This window comes from Dunckerocampus dactyliophorus, chromosome 1 (genome assembly GCF_027744805.1).
Source record: "Dunckerocampus dactyliophorus isolate RoL2022-P2 chromosome 1, RoL_Ddac_1.1, whole genome shotgun sequence".
NCBI classification, from domain to species: Eukaryota; Metazoa; Chordata; class Actinopteri; order Syngnathiformes; family Syngnathidae; genus Dunckerocampus; species Dunckerocampus dactyliophorus.
This window is the reverse complement of record NC_072819.1, coordinates 45,395,520-45,413,394: the sequence shown is the minus strand read 5'-3', so window position 1 is coordinate 45,413,394 and position 17,875 is coordinate 45,395,520. Positions and strand designations below refer to the sequence as shown.

The 17,875-nt window shown below is 42.5% G+C and overlaps 1 protein-coding gene across 5 annotated transcripts in view; it reads left to right on the top strand.

Moving 5' to 3' along the window:
• vps13d (vacuolar protein sorting 13 homolog D) overlaps nt 1-17,783 on the top strand; it is a 53,869-nt gene extending 36,086 nt beyond the window's left edge. For all 5 annotated transcript variants that reach the window (XM_054773850.1, XM_054773860.1, XM_054773879.1 and 2 more), the window contains exons 44-71: nt 2,207-2,342; nt 2,437-2,484; nt 3,363-3,513; nt 3,748-3,964; nt 4,051-4,298; nt 4,370-4,561; nt 4,641-4,767; nt 4,857-4,999; nt 6,905-7,035; nt 7,208-7,383; nt 7,516-7,639; nt 8,455-8,690; nt 8,775-8,877; nt 9,464-9,621; nt 9,791-9,899; nt 10,099-10,269; nt 10,438-10,542; nt 11,591-11,740; nt 12,391-12,540; nt 12,618-12,714; nt 12,995-13,143; nt 13,267-13,401; nt 13,665-13,832; nt 13,936-14,068; nt 15,059-15,254; nt 15,418-15,549; nt 15,640-15,880; nt 17,009-17,783. In XM_054773850.1, coding sequence (XP_054629825.1) covers nt 2,207-2,342; nt 2,437-2,484; nt 3,363-3,513; nt 3,748-3,964; nt 4,051-4,298; nt 4,370-4,561; nt 4,641-4,767; nt 4,857-4,999; nt 6,905-7,035; nt 7,208-7,383; nt 7,516-7,639; nt 8,455-8,690; nt 8,775-8,877; nt 9,464-9,621; nt 9,791-9,899; nt 10,099-10,269; nt 10,438-10,542; nt 11,591-11,740; nt 12,391-12,540; nt 12,618-12,714; nt 12,995-13,143; nt 13,267-13,401; nt 13,665-13,832; nt 13,936-14,068; nt 15,059-15,254; nt 15,418-15,549; nt 15,640-15,880; nt 17,009-17,140 — 4,258 coding nt within the window. In that variant the 3' untranslated portion in view covers nt 17,141-17,783. The remainder of the gene's footprint in view (nt 1-2,206; nt 2,343-2,436; nt 2,485-3,362; nt 3,514-3,747; nt 3,965-4,050; nt 4,299-4,369; nt 4,562-4,640; nt 4,768-4,856; nt 5,000-6,904; nt 7,036-7,207; nt 7,384-7,515; nt 7,640-8,454; nt 8,691-8,774; nt 8,878-9,463; nt 9,622-9,790; nt 9,900-10,098; nt 10,270-10,437; nt 10,543-11,590; nt 11,741-12,390; nt 12,541-12,617; nt 12,715-12,994; nt 13,144-13,266; nt 13,402-13,664; nt 13,833-13,935; nt 14,069-15,058; nt 15,255-15,417; nt 15,550-15,639; nt 15,881-17,008) is intronic.
• Nucleotides 17,784-17,875: the final 92 nt, after the last annotated feature.

Genomic DNA, 17,875 nt, shown 5'->3' with positions numbered 1-17,875 from the left:
AACAGGAATGTAGTCCTGGAGTGTAGACCATTTTGGATAAAGTAAAGATGCAGCACAGTGGATCCCTGCTATTTGCGTAGGTTACCTATGACCCCTCCCACAAATGGCAAAAAAACTGAATAAGGAACTGTGCAATTGCCTATTTTTGATACTCTAAACCAGCCATCACCAAATGGTGGCCCTCGGTCTGGCTATCAACCCAGTGATGGCGCTTTACGGACCCGTGGCCAATTAAAGTGAATGGTATATATAATAATAATAACATAATCGTGCTTGTGGACCGATCGCAGTTGCAGTTTGTGGGCGTAATTACTTCAGTTATTACGGTTACGTGACAGCAAACACGGGGGTGACATCAGTCAAAATGAGCCAATGACATTGTTTTTTTTACTTGCCAAGAAGTTGATGAGAGAACCATGGCTTGATCAAAAGTAAGAAAATTTGATACCGAAATACCGAACATTAAAAAAAGCAAATGGACGGACTAATAGATGTTCATTCTTCCAGAATCCAGTGGCAAATCGCTGTGTTTCATATGCTCTGAAACTGTAGCGCTGGTCAAAAGCGCAAATGTGACGTGACATTACCTGACAAAACACAGATCATTCGAGGGGACGTATCCACCCAAGTCTGATGTGTGATCTACAAGAGTCATCACGCATTCATTTATAGCACAGCAACGTCAAATGAGTGCTCACTCAGGATTGTATGGATATAGGAGCAAAACAAAACAGCCATCACTGACGGGACGGTCGTGAGGGAGTGCTTCTGCTGCAGAGACATTACTCAAAGGTAAACAAAAAGAGGAATTGTGTGACAAAATCGGGCAAATCCCAATGTCAGTTTGCCACAACAATAACAAGAATATCTGAAACCGGTGCAATGTTATTTCACTCCAAAAAATATGCCCATTGCGTTCATTTCATTATTTGTACAGTCAAACCTTTTATTATTTATGTGACATTTGATCCCGTTTTATTTTAAACTAAATTTAGGTGCCAAGATAATTGTGTTTGTATTAAAACAATTGGGTGATGTGCAGGGCTTTGTTATATTTGACATTCATATGAGCTAGTCTGTTTGATGCAATTTAAGGCAAAATGAGGTTCGGACCTGAGCAAAATTTCATAAATGGTCCTTATTCAATTTTAATTGAAGTCTCTAAACCCTATAATAATCCTCTGACCTTATTCAATTTTAATTGAAGTCTCTAAACCCTATAATAATCCTCTGACAGTTATTAAACACATTTTAAATTCAGTTTTATACATTAAGAAACAATTATAGGCATACAATATACACTATTGTACTTTTTAAAAATAAAAAAAAAGTGCAAATACACCATAACACGTCTTGTCAAAGGGCCGCACGGTGACCTAGTCGTTAGCATGTTGGCCACACAGTCAAGAGATCGGGAAGATCAGGGTTTGAATCTCTGTGTGGAGTTTGCATGTTCTCCCCGTGCGTGTGGGGGTTTTCTCCTGGTATTCCGGTTTCCTCCCACATTCCAAAAACATGCATGTTAGGTTAATTGGCAACTCTAAATTGTCCATAGGTATGAATGTGAGTGTGAATGGTTGTTTGTCTATATGTGCCCTGCGATTGGCTGGAATGACGTCTTGTCAAAGCATCTTCTTGCTGGAAAATGTTGAGTGAATTTACTTGTGAGACAGCACCAACAGATTCATAGCTACAGCGGCATTAAACATTCTATTGATTCTATTTAAGTAATCCCTCCATTGCGGGTGTGCTGGAACCTATCCCAGCTGACTTCGGGTGAGAGGCAGGGTACACCGTGGACTGGTCGCCAGTCAATCGCAGGGCACATATAGACAACTCTCACATTCATACCTGTGGACAATTTAGAGTCTCCAATTACTAACATGCATGTTTTTGGAATGTGGGAGGAAACCGGAGTACCCAGAGAAAGCCCACGCACACAAGGGGAGAACATGCAAACTCCACACCTAGATGCCCAATAGAGATTCAAACCCAGATCTTCCCGATCTTGTGACGGCGTGGCCAACATGCTAACCACTTAGGCCACCGTGCGGCCCTTATTTACAATCTAATGCAGAGTAAAGAAATCCACAAATATGAACCATGAATAGGCAGGCAACCATGGATGGACTGTATATGGTCCTGCAGTGTCGTTTTGTTTTGGCTTTGTAACAGCATTTCTACAGGTCATTATTTCCTCCTACAGGCACACTCATGAGTTGAAGCTCCATCAGCTGCTTGTACGAGTGTGTGGATGGGAGCAAGTGAAGCCAGTATCTGTGGACAAAGTGGGGATTTTCTTTCGTTATGCAGCTCCGGACAGAAACAATGCATCTAACATTGTAAGCGAACATTCTAACCTAAAAAAAATTACATTCCATATTGAAAAAAATGCCTTCTAATGTTTTGGGTGTTTTTCCACTTACATTTCACCAGGTTGGCAGTCCAATCAGCAGGACCAACATAATTCACCCGCATGTCTATGTAAGTTCAGTGTGTATTATAAAAATGATACACACTGTAGCTCTAATGCTCATCACCATCATCAATTTCAATACAGCTTGATATGCTTGAGGAAATGGCTGAAGTTCTGAGTTAGTACGTTAAATATGAATTTAGTAGTCAAAACGTTTCTGTGTCCAGGTGGTCCTCGGGTTACGTACAAGTTGCGTTCCGACACTATGTTGTACGTCGGATCTTATACCTAAATTAACTTAAGTCACTCACACTTTGCACAGAACATATGCAGGACATATAAAATACAGTAATAAAAAGATTAAATACAAGAATTTAATAAAGTTGCAATTTAAAAAAGGGGAATGCATCCTTACCTTTACTCTGTGGCTTATTGGGAGGAAGAAGTACAACACGCAGGAGAACTAATAAAACAATAAAACACCAGTTAAAACACCAGTTATTACTGTCCCTTTCATAGGAACAGATGCTTTAATATGCTGAAGGTTACATTCTTTATCCTTAATGATGGTTGTGATGGTCGTCTCTCAGACCTTTTGTATGTTAATTTTCACTTCTACGGTGATGGCTTTTCTTTTCTGTGGCGCATTTCCTCCAGAAGAGCCTGCCTTACTCTTGGGAGACATAATGATGTGTATTCATCCACTACGCATGCTGAAATTAACTCTCAAGAGAGTCCAGTGTTTACAGACTAAAATTAAGTTTTTAATTCATTTGTGGGTGCGCAGACGTAACCACAAAATGCTGAAACTCGGAGCGCTGTAATCCAAGGCCCAGAAACTTTTAAAACATCTTTTTAGAATGCTGAAGCTGCAGAGTTTGTGAAACACAAAATCTGAGTCACTGGCAACGCATGTGTTAACGTTTGCACAATAACTTTCTCTCAGTTCTCAGCGCTGCCTCCGGTCAGAGTGGTCTTCTCCATTACCATGGAGGGAAGTGCCAGAAAGGTTATAACAGTGCGATCTGCCCTCATTCTGAAGAATCAGTTGGATGTGCCCATGGAGATAAGACTTGACAGCCCCTCTGCGCCTGACAGTACGGCACTGCACCACTTCCTATTTTTCTTTTACCATTTTTTCCCCATTTACTTGATGTAGTTTATACAGTATATCCTCAAAATGTGTCCTCATCCCAAGTTTGGGAAACTTTGTCTCAAGCATTTTTTTATTGTCCTGCGTTATAAATTTTTTTTGTTCCTTCATTTCATTTAACCTCTATACATGCCATGCCCTTTGTATGAATTTACCAACTGTATCCTTACGTCAACAGAACCAGTGGTGTTGCCTCCCATTTTGCCCAACCAGGCCTTGGCAGTTCCACTCCACTTGACGTCATGGCGGTTACAAGCCCGGCCCAAGGGCCTGGGCTTGTTTTTCTGTAAAGTTCCCATCCACTGGACCAGCGTGGAGCGGCCTGGAGAGATCAGCAGTAGCAAGAGGGATTGCCAGTCGGCAGACTTTGATGACAACCTCAAGCGTAACTTCAGGTAGAAGTAGTCAGCCACACCCTTTTCTCTGTATTTTCTCGGTTACGCTTCCCTAATCCCTAATCTAATTTCGCTGCGCTTTTTAGGTTTTGTGTGGTCATAAAAAAAGAAAACTACCCTGATCAGCGACCTGCCAAAAGGGTTTCAGGTAACACTAATCAGATCTATCGACAGCCAGGCCACACCATCTTTCTATTGCCGACTGTGGTGCTGGCCAACCTGCTACCCTGTGACCTCAACTACTATGTGAAGGGAACTTCCAACAAAGGTTCACTGAAACCAGGAAAAGAAGCTGTGCTTCATGCTGTGGACACCTCTCAGAACATGGAGCTAGGTCAGGGAGGGAACAAAAAGAAGTCACTGGCTGATATGTTCCCTTTTTACTCATAATGTCTGTCTTTTCAGGTGTCCTGTTGGAGAACTTCCCTGTGTGCAAAGAGCTGCTCATTCCTCCTGGAACTCAAAATTACGTAGTACGAATGAGGCTGTACGACACAAACAAGCGTCTGCTTTGCCTCACCATTCGCATCATTCTGCGAGCACAGGGGGCACTGAAGATTCTGATTTCTGCCCCCTACTGGCTTATCAACAAGACAGGTTCAACTTTTGATTGATAAAATGGCATTTGAAAAACAAGCAAACTCGGTCATTTGTTAAAGTGATTTCCCTTTTTCAGGCCTTCCACTGATTTTCAGACAAGACAATGGCAAAGTAGATGCAGCAGGTCAGTTTGATGAGCATGAACTAGCCCGAAGCCTCAGTCCATTGCTCTTCTGCTACACTGACAAGGAACAGCCTGCCATGTAAGTTTGTATCAGGAGCAGTGTGCCCAAACTCAAAGCTCAAAGCTCTTTTCTCAAATTGTGGAAAATTTTTCTTTTGAAAAACTCAGGTGTACTATGCGGGTTGGAAAGGGGATCCATCCAGATGGCGTTCCTGGGTGGTGCCAAGGTTTCTCCCTGGATGGAGGAAGTGGAGTCAGGGCAGTGAAGGTTATCCAGCATGGTAACAGGCCTGGCCTCATCTACAACATTGGCAAGTTGTTCTGTTCTCTCTCGTGTATCAATTAGTAACACTTTCCTACATATAGGACCCCATTCTTACCATTTTATTTTTTTCCCAAATTCAGTTTTGTTTTTTTCCAAATTCTGCTTTTTCTGTTATTGTATCAGCAAAGAGTGTGTTCTTTTTGGGTTAGTGAATAAAATGTCTGTGAATTAAATGCAAAAATGTTTACATTTATCGATGCAATACATTATTGGACAGTTTTGCCCAGTAATTCAGAAGCGAATGTAGCTTGACTAACTTTTCTCATGAGATGTCAGCCACTGCATCCTCAAGAAATTGTAATGATCGTGCTTGTGGTTAAGGAAGACGTACTGTACTCCATCCATCCATCCATCCATCCATCCATCTTTTACCGCTTATCATAGGTTGGGTCACGGTGCCAGAAACCTAAACAGGGAAGCCCAGACTTCCTTCTCCCTGGCTACTTTGTCCAGCTCCTCCCGGTGGATCCCAAGGCATTCCCAGGCCAGTTGGGAGACATAGTCTCTCCAACATGTCCTGTGTCTTTGCAGAGGCCTCCTACTGGTCAGGCGCACCCTGAACACCACCTCAGGAAGGCATCTTGACCAGATGCCACCAAACCGGATCCCCTCAATGCCCCGGCTGCGCCTACGAATTCTGTCCAGAAAAGTAATGAACAGAATCAGTGGCCTTGGCCGCAAATCCAACAACACGACCACAAAGTTGATCATCAAGCTGCAGCCCAGGGTGTCCTGGTGCCAAATGCACATGTGGACACCCTTATGCTTGAACATGGTGTTCGTTACGGACAATCTGTGACGAGCACAGAAGTCCAATAACAAAGCACTGCTCGGGTTTAGATCAAGGGCAGCGTTCCTCCCAATCACGCCTCTCCAGGGCTGACTGTCGCTGCCAACGTGAGCGTTGAAGTCCCCCAGCAGGACGAGGGAATCCACTGAGGCAGCACTTTGCCGAACTCCCTTTAGGAACTCCAAAAAGGGCGGGTACATATGCGCAAACAATGATCAGGACTCGTCCCCCCACCCGAAGGCGGAGGGAAACTACCCTATCCTTCACTGGGTTAAACACCAACATACATGCCACAAACCTAGGGGCAACAAAAATTGCCACCCCTTCCTGTCACCTCTCACTGCTGGCACCAGAGTGGAATAGTCCAGTCCGTCTCAAGAAGACAGTTTCCGCCAGCTCAGGCTCCTTCCCCACCAAAAAAAAAGTCTGTGCCAGCCGTATTTGAACTGTGACGCAAAGTAATAAAGTTACACCCACACTGCACTAACACGAGACTACGAGAAAAATGTACAGTAGTAGCAAATGTGGACCCCCCCATGGCGACTGTAGGCTAATGGGAGTTTACAAGTTAACAGCGGTGTGATCGCGTTTTTACAACTAATTATTTATTATTAACGTTCATATGCTACACCCCCATGGAAAAACAGATCAGCAAAACAATAAAGGACACATCCAAGAATGTATTCATGCAGACTGATGTAGCATAAGAGCGAAGATAGATACAGTGTGTTAGAAGCGCTGTTTTTATCTGCTACATCCATTATGTCTGACATGAAAGATAAGCTTTCACTGCTGTTTGATCACCTTTTTTTCAACTATTTCATGTCTTTATGCAACACACCATACACACTAGTACAGTTGGAGCAAATAATTCCAACACCATGCACCGTTATTTACATTTATCTGCCAAACATTGTAGAAAGATACTGAGTTTGTGTGTGGCCATGTGTGCCCCCCAAGCGTCAGGCTGGAATTTACTTTCACTGCCTCACATGATTGCAACCCAGCAAAATGCAGGTTTACTGTACCATCCGTCCAATGCAATTTTTGTCTTCCTCTGATTTTATCATCATGAATTGACTGACTGTCTTACCAAAACAGGTATCAGTGTGCGGAATGGAAAAGGACGCTACCGAGACACTCACATTGTGACCTTTGCCCCCCGCTACTTGCTGGATAACAGCTCCTCACACAAACTTGCCTTTGCTCAGCGAGAGTTTGCTCGGGGAAAGGTAAGGAATGACCTGTTTTTGTATTGTTTTGTTGTCTTTTAAAATGTTGTGAGTGAGATGCAGCTAGAAGCACTTATTTTTAGACTTGTGGTTTGAGGTGACACTTTTGGCCATATTTCTGTCATTGTTCTGACTGGAGCTACATAAATACATTGTATGTACTTCATTTTAGGGTACAGCCAACCCAGAGGGTTACATCTCCACCTTGCCAGGATCCAGCGTGGTCTTTCACTGGCCCCGAAATGACTATGACCAGTTGTTGTGCGTGCGCCTCATGGACTCCCCGACATGCACCTGGTCAGGAGGGTTTGAGGTCAACAAACCCAAGTCTTTCCATGTGAACATGAGGTGAGAACTCTATATCTATATATATTATAACACGATGGACTGCTGACCGTCATTATCCTGGAGCCTCTCATTGATTCTTTTGTGTGATGTCCTTAGATTAACTGGTTTTAAATTGAATCTTGGTTTTAAAAGGGACACCATGGGGAATTGCTTCTTCCTTCGTACGGAGATCACCATTAAGGGAGCCACCTACCAAATCTCCTTCACTGACACTGACCAACTGCCCCCACCATTCCGTATCCACAACATCTCTGAGGTATGCTGCTGCTTTAACACCTTTGCCAAATAGCTTCTTACATGGTTTAAGAGGTCTCCCACGTGCAGTTTAGGAGCAGGTGATCAGTTGGTGAGACACACTATATAACAGCAGAACACAAAGCCACAGGAAGACTAGGTAGTGGAATCACCCAAAGATGGTGGTTCAACCTCAGTTTTTGTGTGATGATTTTTGGGTTGTTTTTTATGAAAGCAATTACCGTATTTCCCAGACTATAAGTCACACTCTTTCATGGTTTGGCTGGTCCTGGAACTTAGAGTTAGGTGCAACATATATATCAAAATATACACATAATTTAACGTTTAAAATGTTAATTCATACTGACTGTCATGAACCGAGGAGTGAACATTACCGCTGACAGCCACGAGAGGGTGCTGTCGGCCTGTGACACCCAGCATGAAGAATTTAATGGCTTCAGTGATGTGGTACGAGATCGGGAGCTTGGTGAACTTTCTTACTGGTGACTTGCTTGTTGGACTTGCTGGCGTGTTATGTAAATTTAGCCAATTCAGCCTCCCAGGTATGTGTAGTTAAATAACTGATAATGTGTCACGTTAACATACCAGACACCTGTTCAGCCTGTTTATCTGTGTGCTCTTGTGTTGTCGACTAATTTGCCTTTCCAGATGAAATGTCTACTCTTGGCCTTCAATTTTGTGAAATATCTAAATAAATAATCCAGTGCAATTTAGATTTGTTTTTTCCTCTTTTGACTAATGCGACTTGATACTCCAAAGGGATTTATAATCTGGAAAATAGGATACAAAGAATTAGTTTTCTTCCAATCTCTTCAGGTTCCTATCCAATTCTGGCAGCATGGTGTGGTTGACATCAAGCTGCACACCGAGGTGAAGGCAGACTCAGAACTGGACTATGCCTGTGACGAACCAACTCTGCCGCCATACCTGACTCTCACTGTGAAAGGAGCCGGGTCTTCAGAGGTCACAGCTGACATGAACTTCTTCCGGGAATACAACAAGTTGTACTACGAGAATTTCATCTACATTGCGGCCACCCACACATTCTCACAGTATGGATCACTTAGAGTAGAGCATTTTGCAACGTTAAAAAGCATCGCTATAAGCAGCCTTTTTTTTTTTTGTCTTTGACGCAGGAGTGGTGGCAGGAGACCTGTTGGCAAGAAGCATCTGGTAACATGCGCTGAATTGGTTCTTGATGTGGACACAAAGACACAGAGGGTCATCTTGAAAAAGAAGGTATTCAAAAATAAGTTCAGTATGGGGATAAAAGGGCTTCTCCAAACTCAACTGATAAGTAATGCATTGAGAAAGTATTATATTATGTATTCAGAAAGCCTTATCAAAAAGTCTCATTTATGTTGTCTCTGTATACTAAAATAATCAAGCTAAAATCTGTGCTTAGTGGCTATTAATAAGTTTGTTTGCAAATGTGTTAGCCTAAGTATTCGTAACACTTGCCTATACTTGACAATTCTACCTGCCAAGAAGGACTGAAAAACAGCCCAGAAAAATGGGCTGGAGCTCGGGGTAAAGTTTCTGGTTCTAGGGTAAAGTCCCTGCGGTACAAAAACATGCTTCTAATTGTCTTGATCATTAATTGGTATCCACCGCGGTGAACTAAACAGACCTGGAATGATTTTGAAAGGAACATGCGTCTAAATAAGGCCTCACAAGTGTTTCCACTGCGACCAGATCAAATTTAAGGGACCGGAGCTAAGGATAGAGCCATTACTTGGCCGATCACCTTTATCAATTTAATATATTTACTTTTTATAAAATGAAATCACAACATAATTTTTCAAAAAAGTTTCTTCATTGGTAGGAGCCTGGGAAGCGCTCCCAGCTATGGAGAATGACAGGCACTGGTATGCTGTGTCATGAAGGCTCCTCTCCACCGCAGAGCAAGCCTGCTCAACCTCGCCCAATGGACTCTTCTTTGGTTCTGGACATTGCAGGGCTTGCAGCTGTCAGTGATAACAGGTTAGTACTACTGTATGTGCAGCTATATTGTATACACCAATGTGCTTCAACATCAATAGTAGTATTAGGCAGTACACTTGTGCAACCTCACTATTTTTATTTGTGCTGAGAAATTAGTAGTTTCAGCAAGTCTACGGAAACTTTTTTCAGTTGTTCTGTTTTCCACCAGTTTTGAGCCATTGATGCTAAGGAGACCAGACCCTCGTCGCAGCACCACCCAGACATGGCACTTCAGCTCATGCATGCTGACCTGTGGCCTTCCCCGACTAGTAGTACAGGTGGAAATATGAATCTATTTTCTGTACTTTTTTATTAACACAAAAACATATCTGCCCCCCAGTGGGGGCATGACAGAAAATAATTGAGAACCACTGCATTAAGTGACAGAGGAATGTAGCAGAATCATTTAAATAATCCTTAATACTCTTGTACATTAGTAATGTCATTTCCAACAGTTACTCATTTTGTGCCTTCCAGGTAAGGGGTGGTATTGAAGGCCTGTACGATGGAGCAGAGGTGGTGTTGGGACCAGACTCTGGGCTTATGGAACCTGGCCCTGAACAGCAGTTCATCAACCAGAAGATGAGGCCTGGTTCTGGGGTGTTGTCTGTTCAGGTGCTGCCAGATGGACCCACACGTGTTCTGCAGGTACCAACTAGACTCATTGAAAGTGTTTTGCAATCATTATTTAAGGACAGGAGCATTGTACTATATTAACCCCTGGCAACTGCGAAAGTGGCCCAAAATAACTATTGACAATGATTATGGACATTTCTATTTACAAGGTGTGGTTTGAGCTTCATTCTCCTTTTACAGATCAGTGACTTCAACCAAAGAAGACTCACCCACAAGTCACCAAGCGCAGAGCCAGACAAGAGCAAAGAGGAAGTGAAAAAAAAAGAAGCTGAACAGGAGCTTGAGGTACAAGCGACATGGAGGGCCTCTGGTTTTATAAAAACTATAAAAGCCAGGTTGTAAGAAAATATCATAATTAGTAAATATTGGCGAACAAAAAAATGACACAGAAACAGAACTCAAAGGATTACTATTGCAACAGCACATCATCAGGAGGGTAAAACTAACCTGTCTCACTACCATCTAAACCCAGTTCACGTTCCCTAAACAGATTATTTAATGTTACACGTAGAGCACAGATGTTCTATATTGTTTTAGATCACTTAAACAAAATATACTGTTTAAAGAGGCATAACAATAGAGAAATGTGTCAACATTAACTACCGTAAATTCTGGTGTATAAGTCGCACGTGTCCACGTCATAAAATGACATATTGTGGTGCGCACAAGTCCGTGAGGACCAGGCAGCGCCTTATTTGACAGGAGCCAATCATGAGCTATGAAAAAAAACCTCACAATGAGCTTGTCAAATCGTTGTAAATTACAGGAGGTCATTACTCAATATAACAGTCTGACTCACAGTGTCATCTTACAAACATTAAACTCATCACACAGCACAGGACAAGCAGCATAGAAAATGGTGGATGCTGCTGCAGTGCTGCCTCTGTCCACCAGAAGGAGCCAGAGGACCCAGAGCCCAGAGGGAGGCTGATGTCATTGCAGTGCCCCAATGAATGCGTTGCTCAGACGCAATGGATTATGGGAAAACTTAAACAGTTGTTTTTTCCTTTTGAACTCATATTGGTACATGTTTTTATATTTTCAGGTACACTTGAGTGTTAAGTTTATGTCTGATGAATTTTGTGTTGTTAGTAAAGTGTTCTTAGTAAGATGACACCCTAAGTCAGACTTTCATGTTGTAAAACTGTTATATATAAATGACCTGCGATTTGCAATGGGTTGGCAAGCTCGTTGTGAGTACACTGATAGCTCGTGATTGGCTCCTGCCAAAGAAAGATGGAACATGTCTGATTCGTACAAGGATATATAACATGCTGCCTGACGACCTGGCTAGGGCACAAGCCAGAATGACATGTGGTATCATTCTTACCAGGTGTTGGTGAACTTGGAGGAAGGAATCGGTGTGTCGCTACTCAACAAGGTTCCTGAGGAGCTTGTGTTTGTCACACTGTCCGGTATTGATGTCCACTTCACACGCACTGCTGCCAATGAGGTGTTGGAAATGAGTATTAACAACATCCAGGTGAGATCTAAAAGATTAAAAAGCAGACCATATTATTTGGCATGAGTCACATTAGCTTTATGTGTTGACTTGCATGTTGTAGGTGCCCACATAATATGCAGAATATCAGCATGGCAAACCACTCAAGAACACTGTCAAGCAGACGGTTTATGTACCACCCTCCTGTTCTGTATTAAACATGTTCATTTGACAGCTGGTGTACAACATTGGCTGTAATATTGCAGTTGTGCAGCTCTTTTTGTGTTTGTTTGTTGTTTGTGCAAACCCGTTGTGGGGACTGGCAGTTTCTCTCATATCAATTATCAGGTACTCTGACAAGAAAGAGGCAGAAGATGACAATGAATGACCTGTACACACAATCAGTTATTGTCGTTAAAACACATAACATAAGCAAGCCGAACTCCATAATACAAACTATAATGTATGGTATGGGTGAAGTAAGACGACGGGACTGTAATATTTGTATTCTGCGTCGGGGCACTTCTTTTTTTTTTTTATCCGAATTTTCACCAAAATGGAATAGTTTATTGACATTGCAGTTGTCACATTACAATGTTATTTATACTGAATCGTACTGCAGATTTTATCCAGCAGCTGTGTGCATTTTTCACAAATGTCTTATATTGCTGTTGGTGTATTGTGGTTGTCAGGTGGACAACCAGCTCCTAGGTACCACCCAGCCTGTGATGCTGTGTGTGACTCCAATTTCCAGTGATGGCACTGTGCTTGACAGTGGGCCGGCCTTGCAAGTCAACTCTGTCAAAGTTCCCAGCAGCCTTATGCTCACTGATATCTTCAAGGTCAGTATCTTAAACATTAGCATGACAGTTCAGATAGAGTCTTGTGATGTGATGATGTAACCTTGATGTGTCTGCAGCACCTCATGGTAACAGCGGGACGCTTCAGTGTTGTCATCGAAGAGAAATTATTGCTCAAGCTGCTCAGCTTCTTTGGTTATGGACAGACAGAAGCGGGTGAGTGAACCATTGAATTTTATTAGCATCTCTTACAAATACATGTGATGTGTGTTCATTTTCAGTGAATTACTTCTGATGTTCCAGCAGTTCCATAAAATGAATATGGATGTTGTTCTATTAATACATAGAAAAGTAATTGGTGGAGCATTTTATAAGGCCTTTTCATGCGTGGATAGTTAGTGCCAAAATACATGATACAGTCCCAACTGTGTAAAAGGTGCTATTGCAACATGTTTGCCTGTATGTAGACACAAGGTTATGCATGTTATGGTTGCAGAGCTGGAGAAACTGGATGAAAACCTCCATGAGAGGCCCAATAACGATGCAGGACCCCCCAAACGCTATTACTTTGAGAACCTGAAGATCAGCCTCCCTCAGGTCAAGCTGAGCGTTCTCACCTCGCACAAGCTGCCTGCTGATCTCAAGGTAACAGAAAGCATTCTTTTTCACATGGTATCTCTTTGCCCTGCTTCAAAAATGTACTTTGCACAAAGGTATGTGTAGTAACTTTGAATAGAGTTTCTGAGTCGTGATTTGTGGCCAATACAGGCTTTGAAAGGTACCTTGGGATTTCCACTGGTTCGCTTTGAGGATGCTGTTGTCAACATGTACCCATTCACCAGAGTGCACCCCTACGAGACCCAGGAGATCATCATCAATGACATCCTCAAGCATTTCAGAGAGGTAGGAGCTTCTTCTCTGGAAGCAACAGTGTCGGCATAATTTGAGATATCATGTGATATGATGCAAAATGTACTTTTTATTGCGTCGTTCTTTAACAGCAATGGATTTTAGGAAAAAGCAGAAGATAACAAATTTTTCTGCTAATATGGGTATGGAAATAGTAACATATAATGTGAATAGTCAGTGGATGGCATTGTAATTGGTCCCTCTCTTATTCCCTCACACACTCTGTGTAATGTTTTTTTTTTTTTTTTTCACTAAAGGAGCTGATCAGCCAGGCAGCTCAGATCTTGGGCTCTGTGGACTTTCTTGGAAATCCAATAGGACTCCTCAACGACGTCTCGGAGGGTGTGTCTGAGCTCATCAAGTACGGAAACGTGGGTGGCCTCATACGGAATGTGACACACGGTGTGTCTAACTCTGCTGCCAAGGTACATATTCGCTCAGCTGGTTGTTTTCTCCTTGAATGAGGAAATGCAAAGAACAAGGGTAACACTGCACTAGTTATAGAGGGCCCATATATGCATCCATCAGTTTGCAGGAACTTTGTCTGATGGGCTTGGAAAGACCATGGACAACCGGCACCAGACTGAGCGAGAGTACATAAGATACCATGGCGCCACCAGTGGAGAGCACCTGGTCGCAGGCATCCACGGACTAGCTCATGGTATTATCTCTTTATTATTATGCTGTATTGTATGAATTCAGCCCATATGCTTAATTTGACTGAACTGTGAAGCATTGGGCAAATCATTTTTAAACTCTAGGCAGAGTCCTTATGTCTCATACTATATAAATACTATGTGTTTCCTCAGGGATATCTTAAAAGATCACAAGGCCTCCTATTTCTTGGTAACTTGAGCACATAGATTTTACCGGAACTAACTATGGAGTGACTGGAATTGCATTCTGAAGTTAGCGGTTTTCTGGAGCCTCTTGCAACAATGATGAATTCATAAAAACAAAAAAATATTATCTGGATGTAGAAAAAAATACAACTAAAAAATACATCTTGGAATACAACTCAAGTAGTTAAATGGAAGCATACAACTTTCAGCAGGGGTGGACTGGGACAAAAATTTTGGCTGTGGACTTGTTGGTTCAGACTGGCCCCAATCCACCCCCCTTTATGAGCCCCCTCTTGTTTATATTAAAAAATGGTCCAGGGTTGTGATGGAACCTGCATCTTCTGCCTTGATAGGGAGCAGAATGTTCCATTACACCAACAGAGACAGACAACAGAGCGGGTGAAGTTGGAGATTTTATTCTGTAATTGGTGACGGCGCCTCGGACTGACTTGGCACGTGTCACGGCAGCGATGCGTATCCTTTGCACAAAACGCCCCCCCCACGACCCCCCGACCCCATGGATTGTGGGGCCCTACACACAGCGCTTGTTCTGCGTGTCGGGAGGGGTGGCTCTGACTGTGCCAACTCACCCACTCTGTTGTGTCTACAGCAGCATGTTCTCGGGCCGGCCTGGGATTTTAGGTACTGTAATTACCAAGGCAAGGCGCAACAATGAATAAATAGACAGCCATCAATGGGCCAATTATTGATCAGCCCAACGGGAAAACTCTTGGTACTCCCAATGGCCAGTCTGCCTCTGATTTTTATTTGTTGCCTCAACTCGCTAATCTCCTGTATCCTGTATCCAGGTATCATAGGAGGCATGACGAGCATCATAACCTCAACTGTTGAGGGGGTGAAAACGGAGGGTGGCGTCAGTGGCTTTTTCTCTGGCCTGGGTAAAGGTCTGGTCGGCACAGTGACCAAACCGGTGGCCGGAGCACTGGACTTTGCTTCAGAGACGGCACAGACGGTTCGAGACATGGCAAGTCTCAGTAACCACAGGTGGGTAAAGCTTGACCATTCTTAAGGGATTAAGGGACATTGCAGGACTCTGTATTTTTGCCATTCTGATAAACGCCCTGGTAAACAAGCTTTTCTTCTCATTGATACTACATGTACACCTATAAGCCAACGTATCTTCATGCGGTCTTTCTGTGTCGTACAGGCTAAGTGTACAGCGTGTCAGAAAACCCCGCTGTTGCAAGGGACCTCAGGGTCTCCTGCCTCGCTACTCGGCCCTGCAGGCTGATGGTCAGGAGCAGCTCTTCCGCCTCACTGACAACATCCAGTCTGAGTTGTAAGTGTGATCTGTTACACTGGATTGCATACACAGTGGGGTGAACACACCATTCCTTTTCACGGGTTTTCTTCCATTTCCTGACGGCAGCTTCATCGCAGTCGAGCCCATCGACAGCTACAGTGTGCTCATCTCCTCCAAAGTGGTCTACTTCCTGAAGCCTGGAGATCACGTGGACCGTGAGGCCATTTTCCTGGAGATCAAGTATGACGACCTCTATCACAGTCTGGTGTCCAAGGATCACGGGAAAGTGTATGTGCAGCTCACCAAGAAGGCTGAAAGCACTAGTAGCGGTGTCGCCATCCCTGGACCCTCTCACCAGAAGCCCATGGTAAGCCCACCTACTCTCAGTGGTAACGGGACTTTTTTCGTGACATCAATGACTGTAAATAAGTCAAGAAATAATAATAGTGATAAATTATAAATACAACAATCATCAAACAATTTAAATAACTACACAGTTTGCACATGATAACTCTCTATATAAGCTATATTTATACTGTGCAGTAACTAGTAACTACTGTATTTACAAAAACTAAATAAAACTACAGTAAATACAAAGCTATATAAAATACCTATGTACAACTACTGTATATGCAAAACTGAACAAAAATGATGCGACTTATGTGTTATTTATAGTAATATATATTGGGCATTGCTTTACATTTGACTCAATGTGAGTGTTTTTTGTCCATTTTAAGAGTAATGACTAGTTTTGATATAATTATATTGAAGGTGAATTTTTTTCCCCTTGATTTTTTTGGACCTGCTGGAGGCCAGGGTACCCTTAGCACACCTGCCTATATTGTCTAATAGGCCAGCCGGCAACATTCAACAAATCATTTCTCTCTGTTAGGATATAAAATAAACACAAGTGCTGTTTAAAATGGGATTGTGTTTCTCGGGAACCGATCTGAAATTACACACTTTGACCAAAAATCTCTCCATTATTCAAACTGCTTGAGAGCTGAGTCTAAGGGCGCAATCTCACAATACAATTTATACCTCATTCGTGCACACTTGACACCTGAAGGCCAGATTGTTTAACTAGAGTAAGCGCTCTGTGTCACATTCAAGCACAATTCACATCCCTGGCGCCGTCTCGGTTTGAAGAGCGTGAGTGCAGTATGCTTGCTCATGCACGAACACATGCACATGCACAGGCACACAACCTAGACAATTCTGTATCATCAATGTAAATGTTTCTCCCACTAGTTATGAATGATAATTGCCATCTTGCATAATAGAAATAACCAGTATAAGTTTAAATTAACCACAAAATCAGGGAAACTGCAGTAATAAAGCGATAACACACATTTGCATGCTCATGTATAGATGAGTGCAGTGTAGCACTTTCTCTTTAATTACATGTTCAAACTATTTAAAAACAAATTCTTTTGGCTGTCATCTCATTTAGCAAATAGACCGGATGCTGTAATGCAATCTGCTTTTTCCACAGGTCCATGTGAAGAGTGAATCTCTGGCTATCAAAATCTCCCAAGAGATCAACTATGCCAAGAGCCTGTACTACGAGCAACAGCTCATGCTGCCTGCCACTGACAATGAGGACTGCTTATTGCTCGAGTCCTGATCACACACATATCACAGTTTCCGAAGATGTTTCAATTTGTGTGTTTGTTTGTTTTTTTCTTTTTACAATCTTTGATTAACTACAGACAAAAGGGAATATTCAGACAGCAGTCACATGCCCTAATTTCAGACTAAGCACATGTGTAAAACAGAGTTTTAATTTCAGATGTGTGTATTTCCTACACTAGTTCACTGTGTTTGTAGCACCAGATGTACATATCCTGCAAGTCTTCCATACTGTTTGTGAATGGGTAAAAATGTAAATATCACAGTATGGATGATGTGAATATAATAAGCTTCAGAGTGTTTGTGTGTGTTTTTTAGTATTATTTTGAGTGGGGTTGAAATATAAAGAATTGCACTGACACACTTGAGGATGGGATATACCCCACCCCCATCCACTTTGGAGCTGCCTTCCCCTGTCTGTCTGCCATATGTACAACTACAATTACAAACCCAATTCTGACTTTTCACTGTTATATCTGTTCTTTGCTTCTAACTTGTGAGCAAGCCATTGAAAAGTCACTGAAGTGTCAGAACTTTTGGGTTTGTTTTGGTGTTGGATGAGATTCTCCTGCTTGAGTGGCCTATCATGACATTTGGAGGTTTTGTAAAATGCTGTCATATGGACTTGCAAATAAAGGGGCCCAAATTCAAAGCTGCAGTCTATTATTTAATTTCCAGTAGCTTTGTGAACTTTGGAGTGCAATCAAATACACGCAAATGAGTGAATGTG